The 20,849-nt window shown below is 40.5% G+C and overlaps 2 protein-coding genes across 3 annotated transcripts in view; one reads left to right on the top strand and one right to left on the bottom strand.

Annotated features, from left to right (window-relative positions):
• Positions 1-863: 863 nt before the first annotated feature.
• On the top strand, positions 864-19,447 carry TSTD2 (thiosulfate sulfurtransferase like domain containing 2). Its single transcript, XM_087716335.1, has 10 exons — positions 864-998; positions 3,172-3,377; positions 4,137-4,444; positions 5,964-6,072; positions 7,618-7,743; positions 8,972-9,077; positions 9,941-10,059; positions 12,369-12,527; positions 16,152-16,290; positions 17,388-19,447. Exons 2-10 carry the CDS (start codon positions 3,189-3,191, stop codon positions 17,615-17,617), a joined length of 1,485 nt encoding a protein of 494 aa, XP_087572461.1. The 5' UTR covers positions 864-998; positions 3,172-3,188; the 3' UTR covers positions 17,618-19,447.
• The window catches only part of TMOD1 (tropomodulin 1), a 38,081-nt gene continuing 35,420 nt past the window's right edge, over positions 18,189-20,849 (bottom strand). For both annotated transcript variants that reach the window (XM_087716338.1, XM_087716336.1), the window contains one exon: positions 18,189-19,926. In XM_087716338.1, coding sequence (XP_087572464.1) covers positions 19,862-19,926 — 65 coding nt within the window. In that variant the 3' untranslated portion in view covers positions 18,189-19,861. The remainder of the gene's footprint in view (positions 19,927-20,849) is intronic.

Genomic DNA, 20,849 nt, shown 5'->3' with positions numbered 1-20,849 from the left:
TAGCATTAGTTCACAACAGAACAAACCAGCAGAGTTGGAATGATCCTTGTAGGTCATCTAGTCCAACCCCCCACCCAAGCAGGTGACCCTACATCATTTCTAACACATGGCAGTCCAGTCTCTTCTTGAAAGCTTCCAGATATGAAGTTCCCACAACTTTTGAAGGCAAGCTGTTCCATCAAGAAGTGACTGAGTGAGTATGAGCAAGGCCTCCTAATCCAAGAATAAGCATGATTTGTATTTCATGCCTCCTAATCATTACAAAACTTTTAAAATTAAAATGCTTCCATATTTTAGTTCTCTAAAATCTCAATACTAGCTGTGCTCAAAGGGGAAGATTACCCACTCAAAGGTGCTGGCTGTATGAAATATTTCTTTGAAACGGTCCCAAGTACTACTCCAGAATAGTTACTGAGGCAGACACACAGGCAGAAGTCTTCTATGGGTGGGCTTAAAAAAATTATTAGAAATTCTTAAAGAAAATCCTTTGGGTGTAAGAAGAAAGCAATATAATTCTAGTTTTAAGTGAAAATAAAAAAGAAAATTTCACCTATTAACATTGGGAAAGCACCACTGTACTCTAGTTAAAGGGAGATGGGTCGTTAAGAAAAGAAGGAAAGGTAAGGAAAGGAAGGGGGAGAGGGAGAGAGAGAGAGAGAGTTTCAATGGGCTGCAAAATGTAACTTCCTCTGTGGTCTTGTCAAGCTAACCGGGTTGATAAAGTGCCGGACTGTCATTCTTACTGCCTTTCATTACCAGTATTACAAACTATTTCATATGCTTCCTTGCAGTCCTGTCTAAAAAGGCTGAGAATTGCAGGCAGTCCCTCAAGCGAAGTGTTTCCAGGAGGAGGCGGAGTAAAGGCTTAAGGGAGCCAGCCGCCAGCCATGCTCTCGCTTCGAAGAGACAGTCAGCCAATTCAGCAGCCGGCCAAGGAAGCAAGGAAGGAGCGACTGAACAGGACAGGGAGGGTCCGCGCACCGATCTCGCGTCTCGAGGTAAAACAAAATAAAAGCGGGGGGTGGGGGGGCGCAACTGGAGGAGAGCGGGAAGAAGAAGAAACGGAGGCAGGAATCTAGCGGGGTTGTATGCCAAGGAAACCCCAAGACGAAGAAGCACAGCCCAGAAGGCGATTGCCCTGGTTTGGTTCTTAATGGCTCCTATTGAATTGAACGGGACACACACAAGTCAACCGTTTGCAGTTGAGAGAAAGTCCAAAACTTGTACCCCGCCCCTTCCTTTTGCTTTTTTTCCTTCTTCCCCTCTAAATCAAGGATCCACTGGCTACGAATCTAATTCGGGATATGCGCCCTCGCGGTTAACTTTCTTGACCAGTCGACTAGCAAAAGTCGTGCACACGTGTCGCCTAAAATGGATCTCTTAGCCCAGGTAACACGGCGCTTTTCCTGGCGACTTTAAAGAGATGTGGACTTTAATTTCCAGAAGGCTGCCTGGGGATTTCTGGCAGGGGACATTCACACGTTTTAAAGTTGCCGAGATTGAGAAACACGGAATCGGAAGCCTTTCCAAAAGTTGCATCTGATGTAGAAAGCCACAGATCACAAAAACTTGGTGTTTTTTTTAAAGTGAAACTGGGTGCAGTAGTCTGAAAAGGGTTTTCTACCCTCCTAACTTATTTTTGCTGCCATAAACCACGGTAATACAGTCCTCCTACACAGTTGGCAATACAGTGTGGTGATGATCATGTGACAGGAATTCTTCATATATGTGAGGTGGGGAGGGGCTTTACCAGTCTAATAAATAAATTCGAGGCATTAATGAACATACTCCTAAAATAGCCATAAAAAGGAAGGTATTGTGGCCATACAGTTTTTATTTCTGCGTCACAGAAGAGTTTGGTTGAATCTTTCAAATTAAAATTTGAATTGGGACTTCATGATTCTTAGTACTTTCATTCTTAGCTGCTTACACTGTAATTTGAATTCTAGAAATGAACTCATTGGATGGTATTTTGTGGTCACACCATAGGTGCTGAAGGAACTAAAGAAACTGCTTAAACGGCTAAAGATGGCTTTGCCAGATATTCATAGGTTCAGGAAGATCCCAAAGGAGAGGAAAAGTGCAAGTGTAAAAAGAAATTGCTCTGGTTTACATGCAGCAACTCTTAAGTGTGTTCCCTAGTATCCGCAAATGTAATGAGATAAACTCTGCTTTAACATTCAGAATTGCCATTCACTTGCATTCACTGGACCTATACTGCATGGTAGCGTAAAATAGAATTTGATAGTTGGTACATATTCCTTGACTTACAATCATTTGTTCCCGTTGTACATCATATGCACCAGCTGCACCCTTTCCTAGATAGGGGGTACTGTTCAGTCACTCATGCCTTAGTCATCTCCCAATTGAACCATTTCAATGAACTCTACATGGGCTCCCATGAAGAATAGTTAGAAGCTACATTTGGTCCAGAAAACAGCAGCAACATGGCAGTAGTGTATAGAGGTGGACTGCACTTACCTTAACAACCAGTTTGCTGGTTGTGAGCATGCACACACAAGAAAAGAAGAACTAGAGAAAAGCACTAGGGGGGACATGACAGCAGTATCCCAGTTGTTGAGAGGCTGCCACAAAGAAGGGGTCAATTAATTTTCCAAAGCACCAGAGAGCAGGACAAGAAACAATGGATGGAAACTAATTAAGGAGAGAAGCAACCTGGAATTAAGGAAAAATTTCCTAACAGGACAAGTGGAACAGCTTTCTTTCAGTCATTGTGGGTGCTTCCTCAATGGAGGTTTTAAGAGACTGGACAGCCACTTTTCTGAAATAGTATAGAATCTCCTGCTTGAGCAGGGGGGGGGGGGTGGACTAGAAGATCTCCAAGCTCTTCCAGCTCTAGTCTGATTCTGATCATGTGACTAGGGGATGTTGCAATGATTGTAAGTGTGAAAAATGTGCATAAACCACTTTTTTCAGCCCGTTTGTAACCCTGAATGGTCACTAAATGAATTGTTGCAAGTCAATTCGTTGTTGCAAGGACTACCTGTAGGTAGATTCTGCTGATTTGTAATCAGGCAGCTCTGAAGCTAATCCCAGTTTCAGTGTTAAAACCTGGTGTGGAAATGCTCATGCAGGTCTGTTCCTCTTTTTTTCTGTTTGGTTTTGTTTACCTTGCATAACAAACCCCTATTTTGGAACACTCTTCCTTAGGGCACTGAGAAAAACGTATGCCTGGCTGCTGTGACATAGAAATGATCTCTTTGCCGTTGTCTGATGGAGACGATGCAGTGGGAGTTTGCATCTTAACCTCTGCAGATCTTGAGTTGAAAGAGCACCTTCCTTTCTCGCCCAGAAGCCATCTCAAGACCAAAGTAAACTGCAGTGCCAAAAAGAAATATGCCTCTGCAAAGAAGAAGGTACTTGGCTTTTTGCTAACTATTCATCAGTGTCTATTACCTGTGAAAAAAATGGTTGTGTGGCCGAGTTTCTTCATACCACTTGTACTCCAATCATAAATGGTCATTCTTGCCTGCACAGAAGGAAATCTCTTAGTCCATTGCAAATTGGGTTCTTCACCGTTTTTCCAACCAAATGTGTTTATCTGGTTTTGCTAGTGATGTCATATGTGGATCTAACACTAATTAAGTTAATTGGACAACATCAAAACTATATGCATTTGTGAAGCAATACAACCCAAAAGCTTACAATCTATATTTGCTTAGTCAGCATTCTGCTGTCTGTCCTGTAGATTTTGAGTCTGAGACCTCCCTGTAGACCAGGGGTGTCAAACTCAAGGCCCGGGGTCTGGATCAGGCCCGGGGGTGGTGGTGCTTAGCTCTGGCCCTCAGGATTGCCCTGTAAACAGCAAAAGACTGGCCCACAGTGCCTCTGACAGTGAAAATGGGCTCTCGAGCTCCGTTTTTGGCTGCGATGGCCTCCTGCAACCCTCTGCCAGCAAAAACAACTTTTGGCAAAGCATTCGGGCCACCACATGCGCCTCCGACACGAGTGATGTCGAGCTGGCCATGCCCCCAGCCATACCCTCCCTCTGTCCCTCCCGAGGTCAAACACAACCCTGATGCGGCCCTCAATGAAATTAAGTTTGACACCCCTGCTGTAGGTGATATAGGCACTGCTCTTAAATTTCCCTTTGCCTCCTTTGCTGTTGTTTGCAGGCATTTGCTCTCTTTGTGAAAGCTAAGGAACTGGAAGTGGACATGCCTACTTGCCAAAGGGAAGCTTCCTGGAGATGCTGCCAACAGACTTTCAAAGATCTGACTGGCATTCACAGACATGTGGCTTCTCAACATTCAGGCGACGTTGGGCAACAAGCATCGGTGATCTTAAAGCAGATGGCCGGCATCGGAATTAACCCTGCTTCTGTGGATGAAATGTCTAGGCCCAACAAGATTCCAGACAGAAACCAAGAAGTGAACTACAAGCTCCCGGATATAAGCCACATTGATACTAATGAAATGAAAAGGTAAGAAATAATTATCTTTACCTTGAGCCAATCTGAATCTGTTCACTTTCTTCTGTCTTCACTCACTCACTTCCTAATGATTGATGATCTTCCGCTTTGCTCCTGATTATCACTCATCTGTCATCTAGAAAGCCTCTGATCACTGAGAGACTGATGATCTTCTGTCCATGAATGAAGAGCAGTTCCATGTTCTTGGAAATTATCACTGCCACCAAAGGACTTTGGTTGATCTCCTGTTCAAATGCCCTTGTCCTCCAGTTAGTTTAGTTGTCATGGCTAGGTTTTTAACATGTCTCATTTATACCCCTTCATGTTCCTTAAAGAAACTTTTTTTTTTTTACTTAAAATGTAATGGATGATTATAAAGGATTAGAGATGGTTTTTTGAATTGAGTTTGATAAGTGATTACAAAACTTAACATGTAACATTTGGTATGTAATTAAGAATTGGATATCTACAGCCTGATACGTGTTTTATGAACTTCTGCTTCCTCATTTAAGGAAGGAGAAATAGAGATGGGAGAATGGAAGCAGGGCAAGAATAGGCTCTTCTTAAGGTCTCCCTGGTGTAATCAGGTTACCACCCATTGCAAGGTCTTTATCAATATCTCAGAGACAAAGTCCGGTAGAGGAGGGGCTCTGGGAAAGTGAGGACCAACAAAATGGTTTGGCCTGAAGGGTGAACTGCACAATTTTCTTGTCTTTTTAAAAACTTGGAACATGACAACAACTCAATCCATCATTCTCATTAATACTTTGCTTATATACGAGTGACTACGGTAGTCCTTGACATAGGATCACAGTTGAGCCCAAAATTTCTGTTGCTAAGTGAGAAAGATGTTAAGTGAATTTTGCCTCATCTTATGACCATTCTTACCAAAGATGTTAAGTGAATCACTGCCGTTGTTAAGTCAGTAACACGGTGGTTAAGTGAATCTGGCTTCTCCATTGACTTTGCTTGTCAGAAGGTCACAAAAGGTAATCACATGATCCCAGGACACTGCAAGCGCCGTAAATATGAACCAATTGCCAAGGGCCTGAATTTTGATCATGTGATGTTCCAACAGCGGTCATAAGTCACTTTTTTTCAGTGCCATTGTAACTTCGAACAGTCACTAAACAAGCTGTTATAAGTTGAGGACTACCTGTATTCTATTTTTTTCCTCCCAAGTTCTGTGTGTCTGTAATCATAATCCTTGTAATCAGTGTTTGTGACTCGCTGCAAAAGTCTGCAAGCAGGTATGAGAAGAATAGGCAAAATGTTTCAAAGGGAAGTGTGTGTATATGTGTTCGTGCATGTAAATACAGTTTTGCAAAATGAAATGCTACCCAAGCAAAAAAATAAAATAAAAATGCAATGCTTATGACATGGCTTTTTTCATTGCATCAATCAAGAGGCAAGACACAAAATCAAAAGTAGTCACAAGGCAAGAATCTAGCACCAAGCTGTTAAGGGGCTTGTACATTTAGTCATGCCAAACTAGACTTTTGACACTGAGTCTTCCTTCCTCTCTTTTCAGTGAAGTTGGGGAAGTTTTGCTATACTATTGCTACTGCGAGGTGGCAGATCCTATGGGACTTTGTGTGTGGCAGAAGGCTTTATGTCAGCATCTGCAACTAACTGGCAAGGTAAATGATTCAACACTATCTCCCCTTTGAAATAACTCTTCTATCATTTGAATTTTAACTGAGATTTTGACAGCAATTTTGGACATGCTGATTCATCTCTTGTTCACATCCAGACATTATGTAAGAAACAGGTTCACAGTCTTTTTCTGGCCCTGTATTTGCCTAAACCAGTCGTTCCCAACCTTTTTTGGCCATGCTGTATCTAAGCATCTTTAAAATCCTGAAAACACCCCCCCCCCCACATATAATTCTTATTTTACTCAAAAAGTGAATTCTACTTACACAGGGGAAGCCTAAAAGGCCATTAACTTGGTTTAAACAAGGTTCAAATTGCCCCCATTAAAAATCAAATTGCCCCCTTGTAGGGCCTGTGCCCCACGTTGGGAACCACTGGTCTAAACAAATAAATAAATAATCAAGATGTCAAGGCATCTCCTGCAAGATCTTGCAGGATTTCAGCAGAAGTTTTGCTGGATTTTTGCAACTTTAAAAATATGATTTCCTTTTTCAGAGTGAACATTCAGCGATGTTTGCTGGGCACCATTAAGCCATGCCCTGATTGACTCATAGGTAGTATTTTGCTCCCTCAAAACAAGCGTATCATAGTGGATGGGAAGGGAGTTTTTTTTGTTTTTTTAAAAGTGTTTCCTGCAATCAGGCTCTGAAGCAAAAAGCAGCCAGCATCTCCAACACAGATACAGAGCAGGTTTCCTTAGACAATCCCAAAATAATTCTTAAGAATATATTAAGCCTCTCCCTTTTTTGATGTCGTCTTTGGTTTGGATTAAATTTAGATGCAGATGAACAGGAACAAATTGTAGGTTGTGCATAATTGAAATGTGCATACTTTCTTGAGGGTAAATTGTAGGGAATTCTTTTAGGATCCCTTCTGAAGTTGTTCTTGAGTTACAACCACAATTGAGCCCAGTGTTTATGTTTCTAAGTGAAACATTTGTTAAGTGAGTTTTACAACCTTTTTTGCAACGGTTATTAAGTGAATCGTTGCAGTTGTAAAGTTGGTATCACGGTTGTTAAGTGAAGTTGGCTTTCCATTGACTTTATTTGTCAGAAGGTCACAAAAGGGGATCAAAAGACCCCACCCTGGGAGACTGCAACCGTCATAAATATGAATCAGTTGCCAAGCATTTAAATTTTGATCACATGACCATGGGGATGCTGCAACGATTGTAAGTGCTGTTTTTCAGTGCTGTTGTAACTAAATGAACTGTTGTAAGTCAAGAACAACCTGTAGATAGCAATAAGACTTATATACGCTTATAAGACTTATACACACTTCACAGTGCTTTACAGCCCTCTAAGCAGTTTACAGAGTCAGCATTAGCCCCCAACAATCTGGATCCTCATTTTACCCATCTTGGAAGGATGGAAGGCTGAATGGAACCTTGAGCCTGGTGGGTTTTGAACTGCCAAATTGCAGGCAGCTGACAGTCAACAGAAGTAACTTGCAGTACTGCATTCTAACCACTGTGCCACAGTGGCTTTTGGTTGCAAATTTTGTAATGACTCTTCCTGCTTGGCTTCTAGGTGCGAATTGCTTCAGAAGGAATTAATGGAACTGTAGGTGGGAGCAGGACATCTACTAACCTATATGTGGATGCAATGCTATCTCACCCCCTCTTCCAAGGCATTTTGACAAAGGAAGATTTCAAGGTGAGAGATAGCCAAAGCAATCTGACTGCCTTGTGACCCAACAATGACCATTTTTTTTCTTCCCCAAAAATTTTGCGTTGTGAATTTTTTTCTGCTGTATGAAGATACAGTTCTCCCAGGTCCTATAGCGATGTCAAAATAAATCCCATCTGCTTTCTTCAATAACTTCAGGCCCACATCTGGGTCCTTTACCCCACTGATTGTATGAGGTTAGCAACCCAGAAAAAGTGCTCCTTGGGTGAGAATAGAATAGAATAGAATATTGTAACTTTGAATGTATACTAATTGCCATACATTAAAATGAAATTGCATTGCATACAGCTCTCATGTATGTTTATCTAGATTATATAGTTGTATTGTTTATATGCATTATGAGTTGAGAACTATATCAAGTCCAAGGGCTGGATATATTTCTATAGTATATATGCTAAGAGGCTGATGCCAGCAGGTAGAGTTTTGGGGAAGGGAACTACTGCTGTCTGACCACATATGTTCTTACCATTGAGGTATATATATGGAGCAATGGAGAAAGGCCTTTAGCTCCATGTATGATTTATTTCATCTTGTGTGATGAAATGGAGGAGGCCAATGATCTCCCTCTTCCTTTTCCTGGGTAGACAATTATTCTTCATCTTCAAGAAAGCAACAGAGAGTATCTCCCATCTTCTCCTGCATGGATAAGGGCTACGTAGGAAATAAGGACCTAAAGTTTAGTTTTGCTTGTAGGTGTTCTGTTGGATCACTCCTGTGTGCTCCTGCTGGTTTCACCCACTCCACACCCTACCTTGGCAAAAAGGAGGAGCCAGCCAAACTGTGCTTAGATAATTTCATTTGGAATGAATGCAAATTTAGCTTATCAAGGCAGGAAAGGTACTTGACAGCTTAGTGGACTGTGCTAGGTCTCCAAGGCAATTGTGCCCTTTAGTAAAGCACTTTTAAATGTCTTCACTTTGAGTGTCTTCACTCTCAAACAGGATGATTAAATTATTTAGAAAATCAAACCTTGTAAAACTTTATTCAAGAGGGTTGCTTCTAAATCTTTTTGACTAAATTAAGCCTGAGGTGGACTGCATAACCACTGTTTTTCTCACCTTTGATTTCCAGGGGATTGGGGCAGATGAGAGGGGAGGAGATGATGGGGCAGAGAAAATTATTGTCTGTCTTAAGGCAACATGGAAACTAACGTTTCTTGCAACTACTTCTTGGTTTCCTTCCCTTGATTCCTTAGACCAGTGCAGGAGGAAGCCACTGTTTCCCAGATCTTCGAATTGGTGTGTTTGAAGAAATAGTGCCTATGGGAATTCACCCAGAAAAAATCTCTTATAAAGAAACTGGTATGGAACTGATCATAGATGATCAGGTTTTTTTTTTATTTTTATGTTGAGGGTTGAATTCTCCCAGAGTACAGGTAATCCTCGGCTTACAACAGTTCATTTAGTGACCATTTGAAGTTCAACAGAAAAAGGTGACTTATAACCACTTTTCACAGTGACGATCATTGTAGCATCCTCATGGGTCACATGATTAAAATTCAGACCCTCGGCAACTGATTCATATTTATGACAGTAGCAGTGTCCTAGGATCATGTGATCACTTTTTGTGACCCTCTGACAAGCAAAGTCAATGTGGAAGCCAGATAGTAACTTAACTGCAACGATTCACATAACAATTGTGGAAAGAAAGGTTGTAAAATGTAGACAAAACTCACTTAACAACTGTGTCTCTTAGCATCAGAAATTTTGGACTCAGTTGTGATTGTTAAGTCGAAGTCTACCTGTAATTTCTTGGGAAAACAAATGTGCTGTGAAAAATTGAATAAAAGTATAAAGTGGGTGTGGCCACTATATTGTCTCTCTCTTCTTCCTACCCTTTTATTTTCCATCCTCTTTCCTCCCAGCCAAAGAGCTGACATGGGGAACTCAGAACATTTTTGCTGGAAATCCAAACTGATCCCTTTTGTAACTAAGCCAATTGTGCTTTACAAGAATCAAACGGTAGGGAGTAATCTCAAGGAACAAAAAACAGCAGCTGCAGAGCCGGATTAAACTCATGTTTGAAGTCTACTATACAATTATTTAGGGGGAAAAAACCTTTCTGGGATAAAGTAGGATTTGCTGAGTAGGGTTGTGTGTGTTAAATATGCAAATTTGGCTCACTGCAGTGACTTCGTTTCTTAATGTCTTTGAATTCTTTGTAGGAATCCGTTTGGCTCCAAAGGAGTTTCATGCAGAAATAGAGAAATATCTTTCTCAGGGTCATAATGCCCAGATGGACACAATTTTGCTGGACTGCAGGAACTTCTATGAAAGTAAAATAGTAGGTAGCCTTAATTTGGTTGTGTTGTTGTTTCCTCCATTGGATTTACACACTTGAGATTGTTTGAATACATAATAGGAACTGGGTGTTTATATGGCACATACATGTCCATGTTAAGAGGCTTTTAAACACCAATTCAGTAGTACATTGCCTGTTCCCTGTTCCTCCTCCTGTCACACCTGCCCCAACTTAGATTCTTAGGAAAGAAAAACTCACAACTTCATTTGATTGAAGTGATATTCTTTTACTAAAGTTAAGCGATGGCAACGAAAGTAAGGCTAGATTTGAGTATTCCCTTGCAAAAGGTTACAATTTTTCCCTATCCCTGGCCCTCTCCACAGTGTCAAATAGCATCCCAGTTTGATGTTTGGGGAACCGTTTTGAAGCTGGGCACTTCTTAAAGTAATTTCACATTCCATTCCCAGACCAGGTATCTTTGGAGGCTGCTTTATTCTGGTTTGACACATCTCGTCCCTGTCAGCTTGTCTCCCTCCCCAAGTTCATTTGTCTTCTTCTCTCCAGCCCAAGTTCTCCCAAATTCCTTTCCATCCCCCATCGGTTTATAGCAGGATGCCAATAAAGTGAAGCAGCTGAAAATGGCAGACCTGACACCTCCCTTTTGTTTAAACTTTGAGATGCATAATTTGTCTTTTAAAAGTTGGGTTTTTATATAATCTTGAAGATGGAAGACAAGATAGTTACAGCTTTGTAGATGACACCATGTTGAAAAGATTGGCTAACTCTTTACAGGGCAAAACAAAATTCCCTTCAGAGGTCTGAATGCTGAGTCATATGCAGCAGTAGTGATGAAGGTGAGATGTGCATGTGGTAGGAAAAAATTAATTAATTAATTAAAAATTAATACAAAATTGGGGAGACCAGGTGGGGAGCAATGTATGTGAGCTGCATATGGGAATACCAGTAGACCCTCGGTGTTATATAGCAATTAAAATGACCAGCATAATCTTGAACTGCATTAATTATAGCACTGCGTGCAGACCATGATAGCTGAGTGCTGCATGGAACAATGCATTAGTTAAACCACAGTTAGAATACTATTGTAAGTCTCTAATGTTGGGAAAGTGGAAGGAAAGAGGATGAACATCAGCAAGGAGGATGGATTTGATTACAACAGCAATATATGGACTGCTGGAAGACTGGAATGGTGAGATCATCCTAGAGAAAATCTGCCTATATCAGGCCTGTCAAACTAGCAGCCGCAGGCCGCATAAAGCCCGCATAGGCCACACCCACCCAGATTCGCAAAGGCAAAAACATCCTAATACGTCACAATACGGCCCGCAATGCGATTGGGTTTGACATTCCTGGCCTATGTAGTCACTACCAACTGGATGGCACACATCAGTTGAATACTATGCCTGGTTCAGGGGTTAGATTTTGGGAGAGATTTGGGGCAGTTCTGGCCTTGGAGGAGAGCTATCAGAATACTGAAAGGTATTACTTCTTCGGCATGAATACTGCAGAAGCCATCCTCAGCTGCATGGTGAGATAATAATAAGTGTGTGGTCAGCAATTAGTACTGGAAATTAGCATCACTTAGGTAACCCTGATGACAGAGATAAACCTTCAGGTGACCTTAACAAATCCCTAAAAGAATGCAAATGACCAGCTGTCTGCAAGGAGTATAAATCCTTCCATTCCTCACCATTCAGTCAGAGCTGAGGAAGCTTCTTGAATGAGAAGTGAAACATCTTCAAAGAAAAACCAGAAAGTCCAATTGCCTCTTGAAAAAGCACCTTTGGGACATTAGCACTGGAACTATCAAAATATCAGGCTTTAGCCTACAGGCGGGACTGGAACTTTATATTCAGTCCAGCTCATCTGTACTCTGTTGAAATTAATTCTGAATTATGTACTCAAGATGATACAGTGTGAATGTTCTTCTAAATGAATCGTGCTTGTGGCCTACAAATGTCTAAATGGAAGAGCCAGTGGACCTGTGTTGAAACTGGAGAAAAGAAAGAGCCAACAGGTTTAAAATGAATGTGTTGGTTGAATGTTTGGATATATTTTTATGAGAATTTGCTGATAAACAATGGAACCCCTTGCCTAGAACAATAGTGGCTTTTTCCTAAGTGGAGTTTTTCAGCCAGGGCCTAGATGGCTGCTTGTCAGGGATGCACTGAGTAGGAGAATGGACTGATTGGGTGGCCTGTAATATCCTTCCAACTCATTCTTTCTATGTTCTGAAGAAATCTAGCAGTGAGACAACGGGGTACCATAATATCTGCATTTGTTGCTGATTTTATCTTTTAATATCACAGTTAAGTTTTTTTTTTTAATTGCAGGGGCATTTCCAAGGCTGTCTGGCTCCCAACATTAGGAAGTTCAGCTATTTCCCTATCTACATAGATGAGAATTTGGACCTTTTCAGGGGCAAGCGCATCCTGATGTACTGCACGGGAGGAATCCGCTGTGAGCGGGGCTCAGCCTACCTCAGGTCTAAGGTGAGTCACCTCAGGGGAGAGGACTTGACCTGGAACTGGACAGATGTGGAACGCAGCAGGATTTGCACAAGTACTCAATTTCCCTGGCAGATCTAATAGGTCCAATCTTCTGGCAGTTACATAATGCTGAACAAAGTCAGACTCTAGATAACCACAAATTAACCTGCACAAAATGGCCTGAAATATTTAAACTAATTAAGTGTTCAAAAAGAGCCTGGAAGAGAATACTTGCTCTTTCACAACCTGTAATGGATGAATCATTGCAGTTTAGATAAAGATCAAAGTTACCCTTTAATAATTTTGTGAACCCAACTGTGCATTAAACAGACACCTTTGTTCAGTGCAGGAAAAAACAAATGGAACAAATCTTGCTCTTGCTGCAAAATGTATTCTGCATATGGCCATTCTACGGAGGAGCAAACAGCTCAATCAGACCCCAGAATGTTATGTAAAAGATAGTATCATGTAGCATCACCCAGCCTTCTTTGATGTAATACAGAGTTTGCCTTCGTTACAGTTGGGTGACCTAGAAGACATTGTAGCCCATTCATTGGGTTCTTATCTAATGTAGTTACTAAGAATTACTCTGCTCAAGAGGACGCAAGTTCTTGATGGGCAGTTCAACTTCCTACTTGTTGGCTTTCCAATGATGTAATGGGCCTGGAATGTTTCAGGGCTTTTTTTATGTTTTTGTGGGGGGGGGAGTGGGGGGGGGGAGAAGATGTTTAAGAATAGAAATGGGAGTTTTATATCATGGAGATCTTGTGCACCCCAGTGTTCCCTTTCTCTTTAGATAGGAGGGGCGGGAAGGAGCTTGATTCAGAAATCTTTGTAATTAAGAGCCAGACTGTTCTGGCAGTTTTGTCACCTTGTTCAGCCTTAGTATTTTGTTATCACTTCCCTGGGTCAGAAAAAATGAGTTCTTCAAAACAAATCAAGATGTAACTACATGGCTAACTCTTGTGAGGTTACAAATATACATTGCCCACACTGACAGAGCAGTGTTGTCCTATTTAGCCTTCGGCCTTGACTCCTGGAAACTGCCTGGACAAGTCCCTGCAGTTTTCTTGGCAAAATGCTGGAGGTGGTTAGTTATTTGCCTGCTTCCTAGTTGTGAGAGAGAGGGACTGGCCCCAAAATCACCTGGTCGCCTTTGTACCTAAGGTGAGACTATAGTTCACGCTGTTCCAGTTTCTAGTCTGGTGCCTTAATCACTGCATCAGACTGGCTCCCTTTACAATTCTGTAAATTGTAGTCTAGACATCTAGAGCCGCCTTGCTCTAGAGCAGGGGTGTCAAACTCAATTTCATTGAGGGTCACATCAGGGTTGTGTTTGACCTCGGGGTGTGTGTGTGTGTGTGGCTGGGGTAGGTGTGGCCAGAACAACGTCAGTCATGTCAGGGACACCTGTGGTGGACAAGTGTTAAGGCAGGATTTCCCTCAGACTTTCCCTCCTCATTATAGTCCTTCCTTCCTTCCTTCCTTCCTTCCTTTTATTCTTTTTCCTTTCCTGTTCATTCTCCTTTCTTCTTTCCTTCTTTTTCCTTCCTTGCTCTCTTCCTCTCTCTTTCCTTCTTCTTTTTCTTTCCTCTTTCCCTTTCTCCTTTCCTGTCTCTTCTTGGATGCTCAAATACAAAAGTGGAAACATTTATCCTTTTGTTTGTTTTGCTAGCCCTCTGCCAGTGAAAAGCAAAGGAGTGCCCTGTGGTGCCTCTGCCAGCGAAAATGGAACTCCTCCATTTTTGCTGGCCGAGGAACCGTGGGCCGGTCCTTCGCTGTTTCCAGGCGGACCAGATCTAAGCACCCCGCGGGCTGCATTTGGCCCACAGGCCTTCAGTTTGAGGCCTCTGTGCTCATAGGGCTAGCATGATTCTAGAGATTAGTTTTTAGGATATTGAACAGGTTGGCTTCTGCTATTAGTTGATATAGAATCCAATACTTCTCTGTCTTTGTTGAAAAAGTAGAAAAACGTAAAAATTCATGTCTTGCTTGGTTTATATGTTCTCATGAAATAAATCTTTTTTTATAGACAATAGAGGGATATGGCTTACAATTAGGCTGGCACGCATTTATTTGGGAAGGGAAAAACAAATCACTCATATTTTTAGAGACATCAAGTGAGAGATGCTCTGCTATATTCCTGGGGGGAAATCAAGAAAAACCATTATATTAAAATTCCAATCTGGCTATCAACTATGGAGCCAATGATATACCCCAACCTACTAGATTTAAATAAGATGATAAGATACAAAGAGTTACTAGGTGAGCAGGGGGAATTAAAGTCCAACCGAGAGCTAAAATGTCAAGGAAGAGAGATAGACTGGTGGTCATACCTGCAAATTTGGACAAGGTACAAAAAAGACTGAGAACAATATGGCTTTTACAAGGAACAACAAGAATTGGATAAAATAATACAAGGGACAGAGGAAAAAATGATAACCAAAACATAACTATCTCCTGAGTTTTAAAATGGAGGAAGAAACAGTCAAAGAGACCATGATAACCTGGGCAATTTTTTTGGGTTATAATATTGAATTAGCACTCTGGGAAACATTTGGGAGAAAAATTATAAATTAACAATGTCGGCAGGCTATAAAGAAAATTTATACAAAATGTTTTATCGTTGGTGTTTACCCTCGGCAAGATTGATGAGAATGTTTCCAAATAGATCGGAGGAATCCTGGAGATGTAACTATAAACAAGGTACATTCTACCCAGAGGTGGTTTGCCAATATTTTTACTATCAGTTTGGCCGCGCCCCTGCGTGCACTCTGTACTACGTTTCTGCACATGCGCAGAAGCATCTGGGCAGGTGGGTGGAGCTTCCTGCTGTCGCTACCGATCTGGGCCGAACCGGCAGCAACCTACCTCTGATTCTACCATATATGGTGGACCTGTCCAAAAGCCAGGAAATATTTTATCAAAATAAAGAAATGGTTAGAGGAAATTACAGGACAAAAAAAAATGAGTTGAAACTGGAATTATTTCTGTTAGGCATAAGAGAAAACCTATGTAAAAAAATTCAATACATTATACTCCATATAATAACCACGGCTAGAATTAAATTTGCTCAGAACTGGAAACAAGATAACATTCCCTCCAATGCAATGATAATAAAAAAGGTGGTTGATTGTGCAGAGATGGACAGGTTAACCATGGAACTAAAAGATAGAGAAGAAACGGAATATTATATGATCTGAAAAATATGGTATGATTGGCTAGAAAATAAATGTAAAAACCTTACATAAAGATTATTCAAGAGCTATATTAAAGTGGAAAGATATTGTATATATTTGTGAATATTGATATAATTTAAAGCAAAAGGGTAGTATGGATTTATATGGATAATTAGATAATATATAGAATAACAATGTATACAATTGGAAAGAAAGAAAATTGAAATATTCACTATGTAACTATGAGGGATACTGATACTGGTGGAAATGTGGTGTAAAGGATGAAATATATTCAATAAAATGTTTTTTTTTAAAAAGAAATCTTTCGTAACAAAATACAGCAAAGTCCATGTGTTCTGATAACGAAACTAGTTGTAGATTGTAGAACCTTTTGTTGGCTATTCAGAATTTCTAAAACTATATTGGGTGTGGTGTTGCTTTCAACCAGGGTGTATGCACAGAAGTGTATCATCTCAAAGGTGGTATCCACAAGTACCTAGAAGAATTTCCTGATGGATTCTACAAAGGAAAACTTTTTGTTTTTGATGAACGTTATGCCATTTCCTCAAACAGTGACATCATTTCAGGTAAAGTATGCTCTTTCCAGTCTGAGTGGTGCCTTTGCTGTATGCATCTTGTAAGCCAGTAGTTTCCAAAGTACTATAGGAGGACTCTCTCCTGCTTAGCCTCCTTCAATTAGCTGCCCTTTGTATGAAGAGCAAGATGGCTGGGCCTAATGAGAGGCTGTAGTCTAATTCATCTAGTTGGGGGGAAATTATTTGGACGTACCAAGGGTTTTTTCCTTTATACTTAGGACTTTTTTAAAAAAGGAGAGTCTGACTCGCTGCCCATATCTTTTACATACATGTCAACTAACTATGGCTTGGTCAGATACATGTCAACTAACTATGGCTTGGTCAGTCACAATTAAAACCCAGAATGAACATACTGTACCTCATAAGTCGCACACTGCTCTTCCCCCCAAGTGTTTTAAGATGTTGAGTTTGGACCAGAGAAATTCAAGTTCAGATATCTGCCCTTCTTCCATCATTGGAAGATGGAAGACAAGCCATACTATTTTAACTGATTTGCATTTACAAGGTTGTGTTTGTAGGAATATAGTAATCGTCAGTTTAATAGACTGAGTTTAATGGACTTCAGACAATGGACATTTGTTTTACTTGTTCTTGAATACCATTTAAGGTGAATTTGCTAAACTGAGGTTTTATTGCCATTTTTAAAAAAATTATGTAACTACACAAATGATGTATAATGATACAGATTGCCTATATTCAGATTTAACAGATGTTTGGATTTAATACATGCCCCCTCCTTCTGAATAGTCCATTAAATTAAGGGCTGGCTGTAAAAGGAGGAGCCTTTCATGACGACCATGAGCATGCAGAATAATTATGGGGCTTAAATGCAGTACATAATATGGAATGTTTGGTTTAGGCTAAATGTGCTGTGTGATCCCAACCACTGTGCTCATAAAGCACAATTTATGACTTAGCTGTCCCAACTAATGCCAATCCATTGTGGCTTACTGAATAAACCAAGGATAGTAATTGATAGCTGTGTGAACCCAATCATACTCTGCCTAAGATCATCGGAAAAATAGGGCAGCAGTAACCCTAAATAACTGCTTCCCTAACCGATCTAAGCTTGCTTTCCTCCCCTCCAGCTTGCCGTTACTGTGGGACACTCTGGGACCAGTATCGTCTTTGCTCTACCCAGCCCTGCCGTCAACTTGTCCTGACATGCCAGCAATGCCGACAAAAAGGGCTTACAGCCTGTTGTCCTCTCTGCCAGGAGAAAGGTCTTGCACTGGCTTCAGCACCTTCAGGACAAACCTTCAAAGAGGAGTGTGAATGTACGGGGACCCGGCAACGGATACCGATGGAATGCATTTGACATCCCCTGAAGTTATACTCCCTTCGTGATTGCATGAGATGCCGGTTCTGAGATGTGTTTTAATGGGATTTGAGGGACTTACTTATGTGGGGCAGTTGAGCAGCTAGCTCTTCAGTTCTAGCTGCAGTCAAAATTTCAGTGTGTGATTGGATTCCTCTCAGAAGAAATTGAATGGAGGAGAAAGATTTGACCACATTTAGAGTCTTCCACCAAGACAGCTTGAGATTCTAACGTGATGCTTTAGGACGGCCTAATTTACAAACAATAAAAAAATAGAAAAAATGGATCTCAACTCAACAAGGAAGGCTATAATGCATTCGCCATTACTTTTAACAAGTTGCATAAATTCTGTGGCAGTTATGAATGCTGCTGACTAGCGGTAACAGAACTAATGGGATATCATCTGTTGACTGTGAGTCGGGCTGTATTGCAGAGTTAGACAAGCTTTTTCATCTTGAGGATTACACTTTGGGCCATAGGAATTAGGGTTGCTAATACTATATAATTAGAGTAAGAGAAGTTCAACGTTTTGACCCATTTTCAGGAGTATTAGGGACAGAAGAATCAGGTGCTCTTTTTGCTCTTTAATTCCTGTAAAACAAGTCAAGCTTGCCCCAGTTTTAGGGAAGAGATGTTTCAGAGTTTAAAGGGCATGTTGAATATCTAAAATATCTCCTACCTGTAAATAGAAGGAAGCTTTATGTATACCGCCTTAAATTGCAGAGATAATAATAATAATAATAACAACAACAACAATAATGATGATGATGATGTCATCCTTTTTGCTTTAAATCCTCCAATCTTTCTTCAGATGAACAATGAGTCCAAAGATTAAAGCTATTCCTGTTCTTGGATGCTCGCCATTCTGAATCATTATAGGTTCTAATGATAGTATGAGCATCAATGGAAATACCCATGTCCCTTTAGCTGCGGAATTCTCATCTCCATTTGGGGAGGGCAGAATATAACACTGTCAAGTGGGAGACACAAAAGCAAATGGTACCCTCTTTTGGCAAGAGAGAGGCAAAATCATACTTGTATGGCTTCAATTTTCAGCCATTGCCTGCAGAAAGTAAGGAAAGTCACCCTCCATCGAAGTGCAGAAGACTTGTGCAGTGAGGAGAAGTATCCCCATCAACAGTGTAGGGAGATTGGCAAATCTTGCCTAGGTACTAAAATTATTCTGCTCTTGCAGAGCAAATGGATTGGAATGAATCCAGAACCTCAAATAAAGCTTTCAAGCATTATATCCAATGCAGCTTTTTGCAAAAGCATGTCAGATCAGGAAGATAGTGATGAGATAGTGAAATAGAAACATAATACAAAAATAAAACATTCACTTCACAAGCATAAAGAGGCCTGGCACACCCTTGTGTGATTTATCAGATTTAATCTATATTTTAACTTCAGTTCTTCAGGAAAATTAGAAATAACCAACATCCCATTCAGCAGCTGCCTTTCTTGTAACTATTGCTTAGGACAGTGTTTCTCAACCTTGACAGCTTTCAGACTGGTGGACTTCAACTCCCAGAATTCCCCAGCCAGCATTCTTAAAATTGCCATGGTTGAGGAAACCCTAGCTTAGGGAAACAGTGGCCTTACATATTATTGTGCTTGAGGGCTGTGAGCGACTTTAAGTATAATAGATGATTCTAATGCTCAGTTGCAATTTAGGATTCTGGATGTTGCTGGCTAATTGCAATTCTCAAGTCTTTAAAAGTGATTATGTATATCGGGATGATAAAAATGCTGTCCGATTAGCAGAATCTTTCTAATTCTTTCAAGATGAAAATAAAGTATTTTTTTAACATTTCTGTTACATTTACAGAGCAGCATTGCATATTTTTATTGTTCCTAACTACTCATGCATATCAGAGCACCCGCGCGTGCATGCACGCACGCACGCCCACACACAAACACACACACAAATAAATTGATACAAAACCTAGGCTGTGATCTAACTATAACTTAAAGCTGTTCCCGAGCCATGATATCTTTCATTAGAATTCAAAATTGCACCTTATGGTTGACAGGCTAAAACTTTGGATTACTCTTTAAAAATAAAGATGTTATATTCTACAAATCGATAATGAAGACCTTTGCCTATAATAACTAATTTAAAATTTTCATGTGCAAGGGTGTTCGTACAAAAAACAAGCTGCATAAAATCACCGCACAGTTGCTCTGCTTCCGTAAGCCTTCATAAACCAGTGCAAGCTTAAGGACGCATCTCCACAACCAAAACTACACCCCAGTTCGACACTTGGGAAGGATGGGTCCCGTCAGGTCTGCAAGTCGTCTTTTTCTCACTGAGGAAAAAAAACGCAGTTGAGGTCAGGATACATTTCTTATATATAGAAATGGGGCAGTCCATAAATACTCTAAATTCCTGAATTACAAGACCATTGGAGAGAAGGACAAGTAACCCTGGGTGTAAACAATTAGAATACTAAAACCTCAAATCTTTGAACAAACCTCTTCAATTTAATGTTGGATATTTAAAGAGAAAATCAAATGTCTGAAAACACTGTAACCTAGGCTGACTTAATTGGCTGGGCTCCTTTGTAGGCCACTCCTTTTGTCATGGCTAATCAATTTTCTTTGAAAATATATTTTTGTGAAGCACTAAGGACTATTACATCCTTTTCCCCAGGATTGAAACTGGAATTCCTAGAATTCTAAAAAGTCAATTTAACAGTGCAATGCTATAGCTATCAAATCAGAAGTAATCCTTATGTTAACCAAACTAACAAGCAAATATGCACAAGACTACACCCTCTGTCTAGAGCAGGTGCTTTCAAATTTTCAGGATGTAGAACCTGTTCATTCAAAAAAAAAAACACAACCCCAATCCCTGATTAAAAGAGCTTCTGCATGTCAAGTGGCAAGACCTGCCTTATTGATTGTTACTACTTATGCCCCTGAAGAGCATTGAGGTGGGAGCAGATGATCGACTGTATTCAAAGTTTAATTTTTCTCCCTTTATTCCTTGCAGAGTTTTTTTTACCTCATAAGTTCCACAAAACTCAGTTTAAGTCCTTGCAGAACCCATTTTGAAAAACCCTGGCCTAGTATATGTAACTGTCCATTGCAATTAGAGTAAGAAGAAAACCAGACTTTGCAATGTTTGTTTTACCCCTTCTCTCTCCATCCAAATTTCTGCAGAAGTTAGTTCCAATTGAATTCTTAATTAAGTAACTCTGGATGCAATTTCCCACTTATGATTCTTTGG

Source organism: Thamnophis sirtalis, unplaced genomic scaffold (assembly GCF_051295495.1).
Source record: "Thamnophis sirtalis isolate CommonGarterSnake01/CBP01778 unplaced genomic scaffold, rThaSir2_p1.2 scaffold_5, whole genome shotgun sequence".
Lineage (NCBI taxonomy): Eukaryota > Metazoa > Chordata > Lepidosauria > Squamata > Natricidae > Thamnophis > Thamnophis sirtalis.
The sequence above is the reverse complement of the archived record's forward strand: the minus strand, read 5'-3'. Positions and strand labels throughout refer to the sequence as shown.

Bases quoted from the DNA above. Each gene is read 5' to 3' on its own strand.
- TSTD2 (XM_087716335.1), top strand. From the start codon at position 3,189: ATGCCTGGCTGCTGTGACATAGAAATGATCTCTTTGCCGTTGTCTGAT. The intron at 12,528-16,151 runs GTGAGTCACCTC...GCTTTCAACCAG, and splicing joins CAGCCTACCTCAGGTCTAAG to GGTGTATGCACAGAAGTGTA. The intron at 16,291-17,387 runs GTAAAGTATGCT...CCTCCCCTCCAG, and splicing joins AAACAGTGACATCATTTCAG to CTTGCCGTTACTGTGGGACA.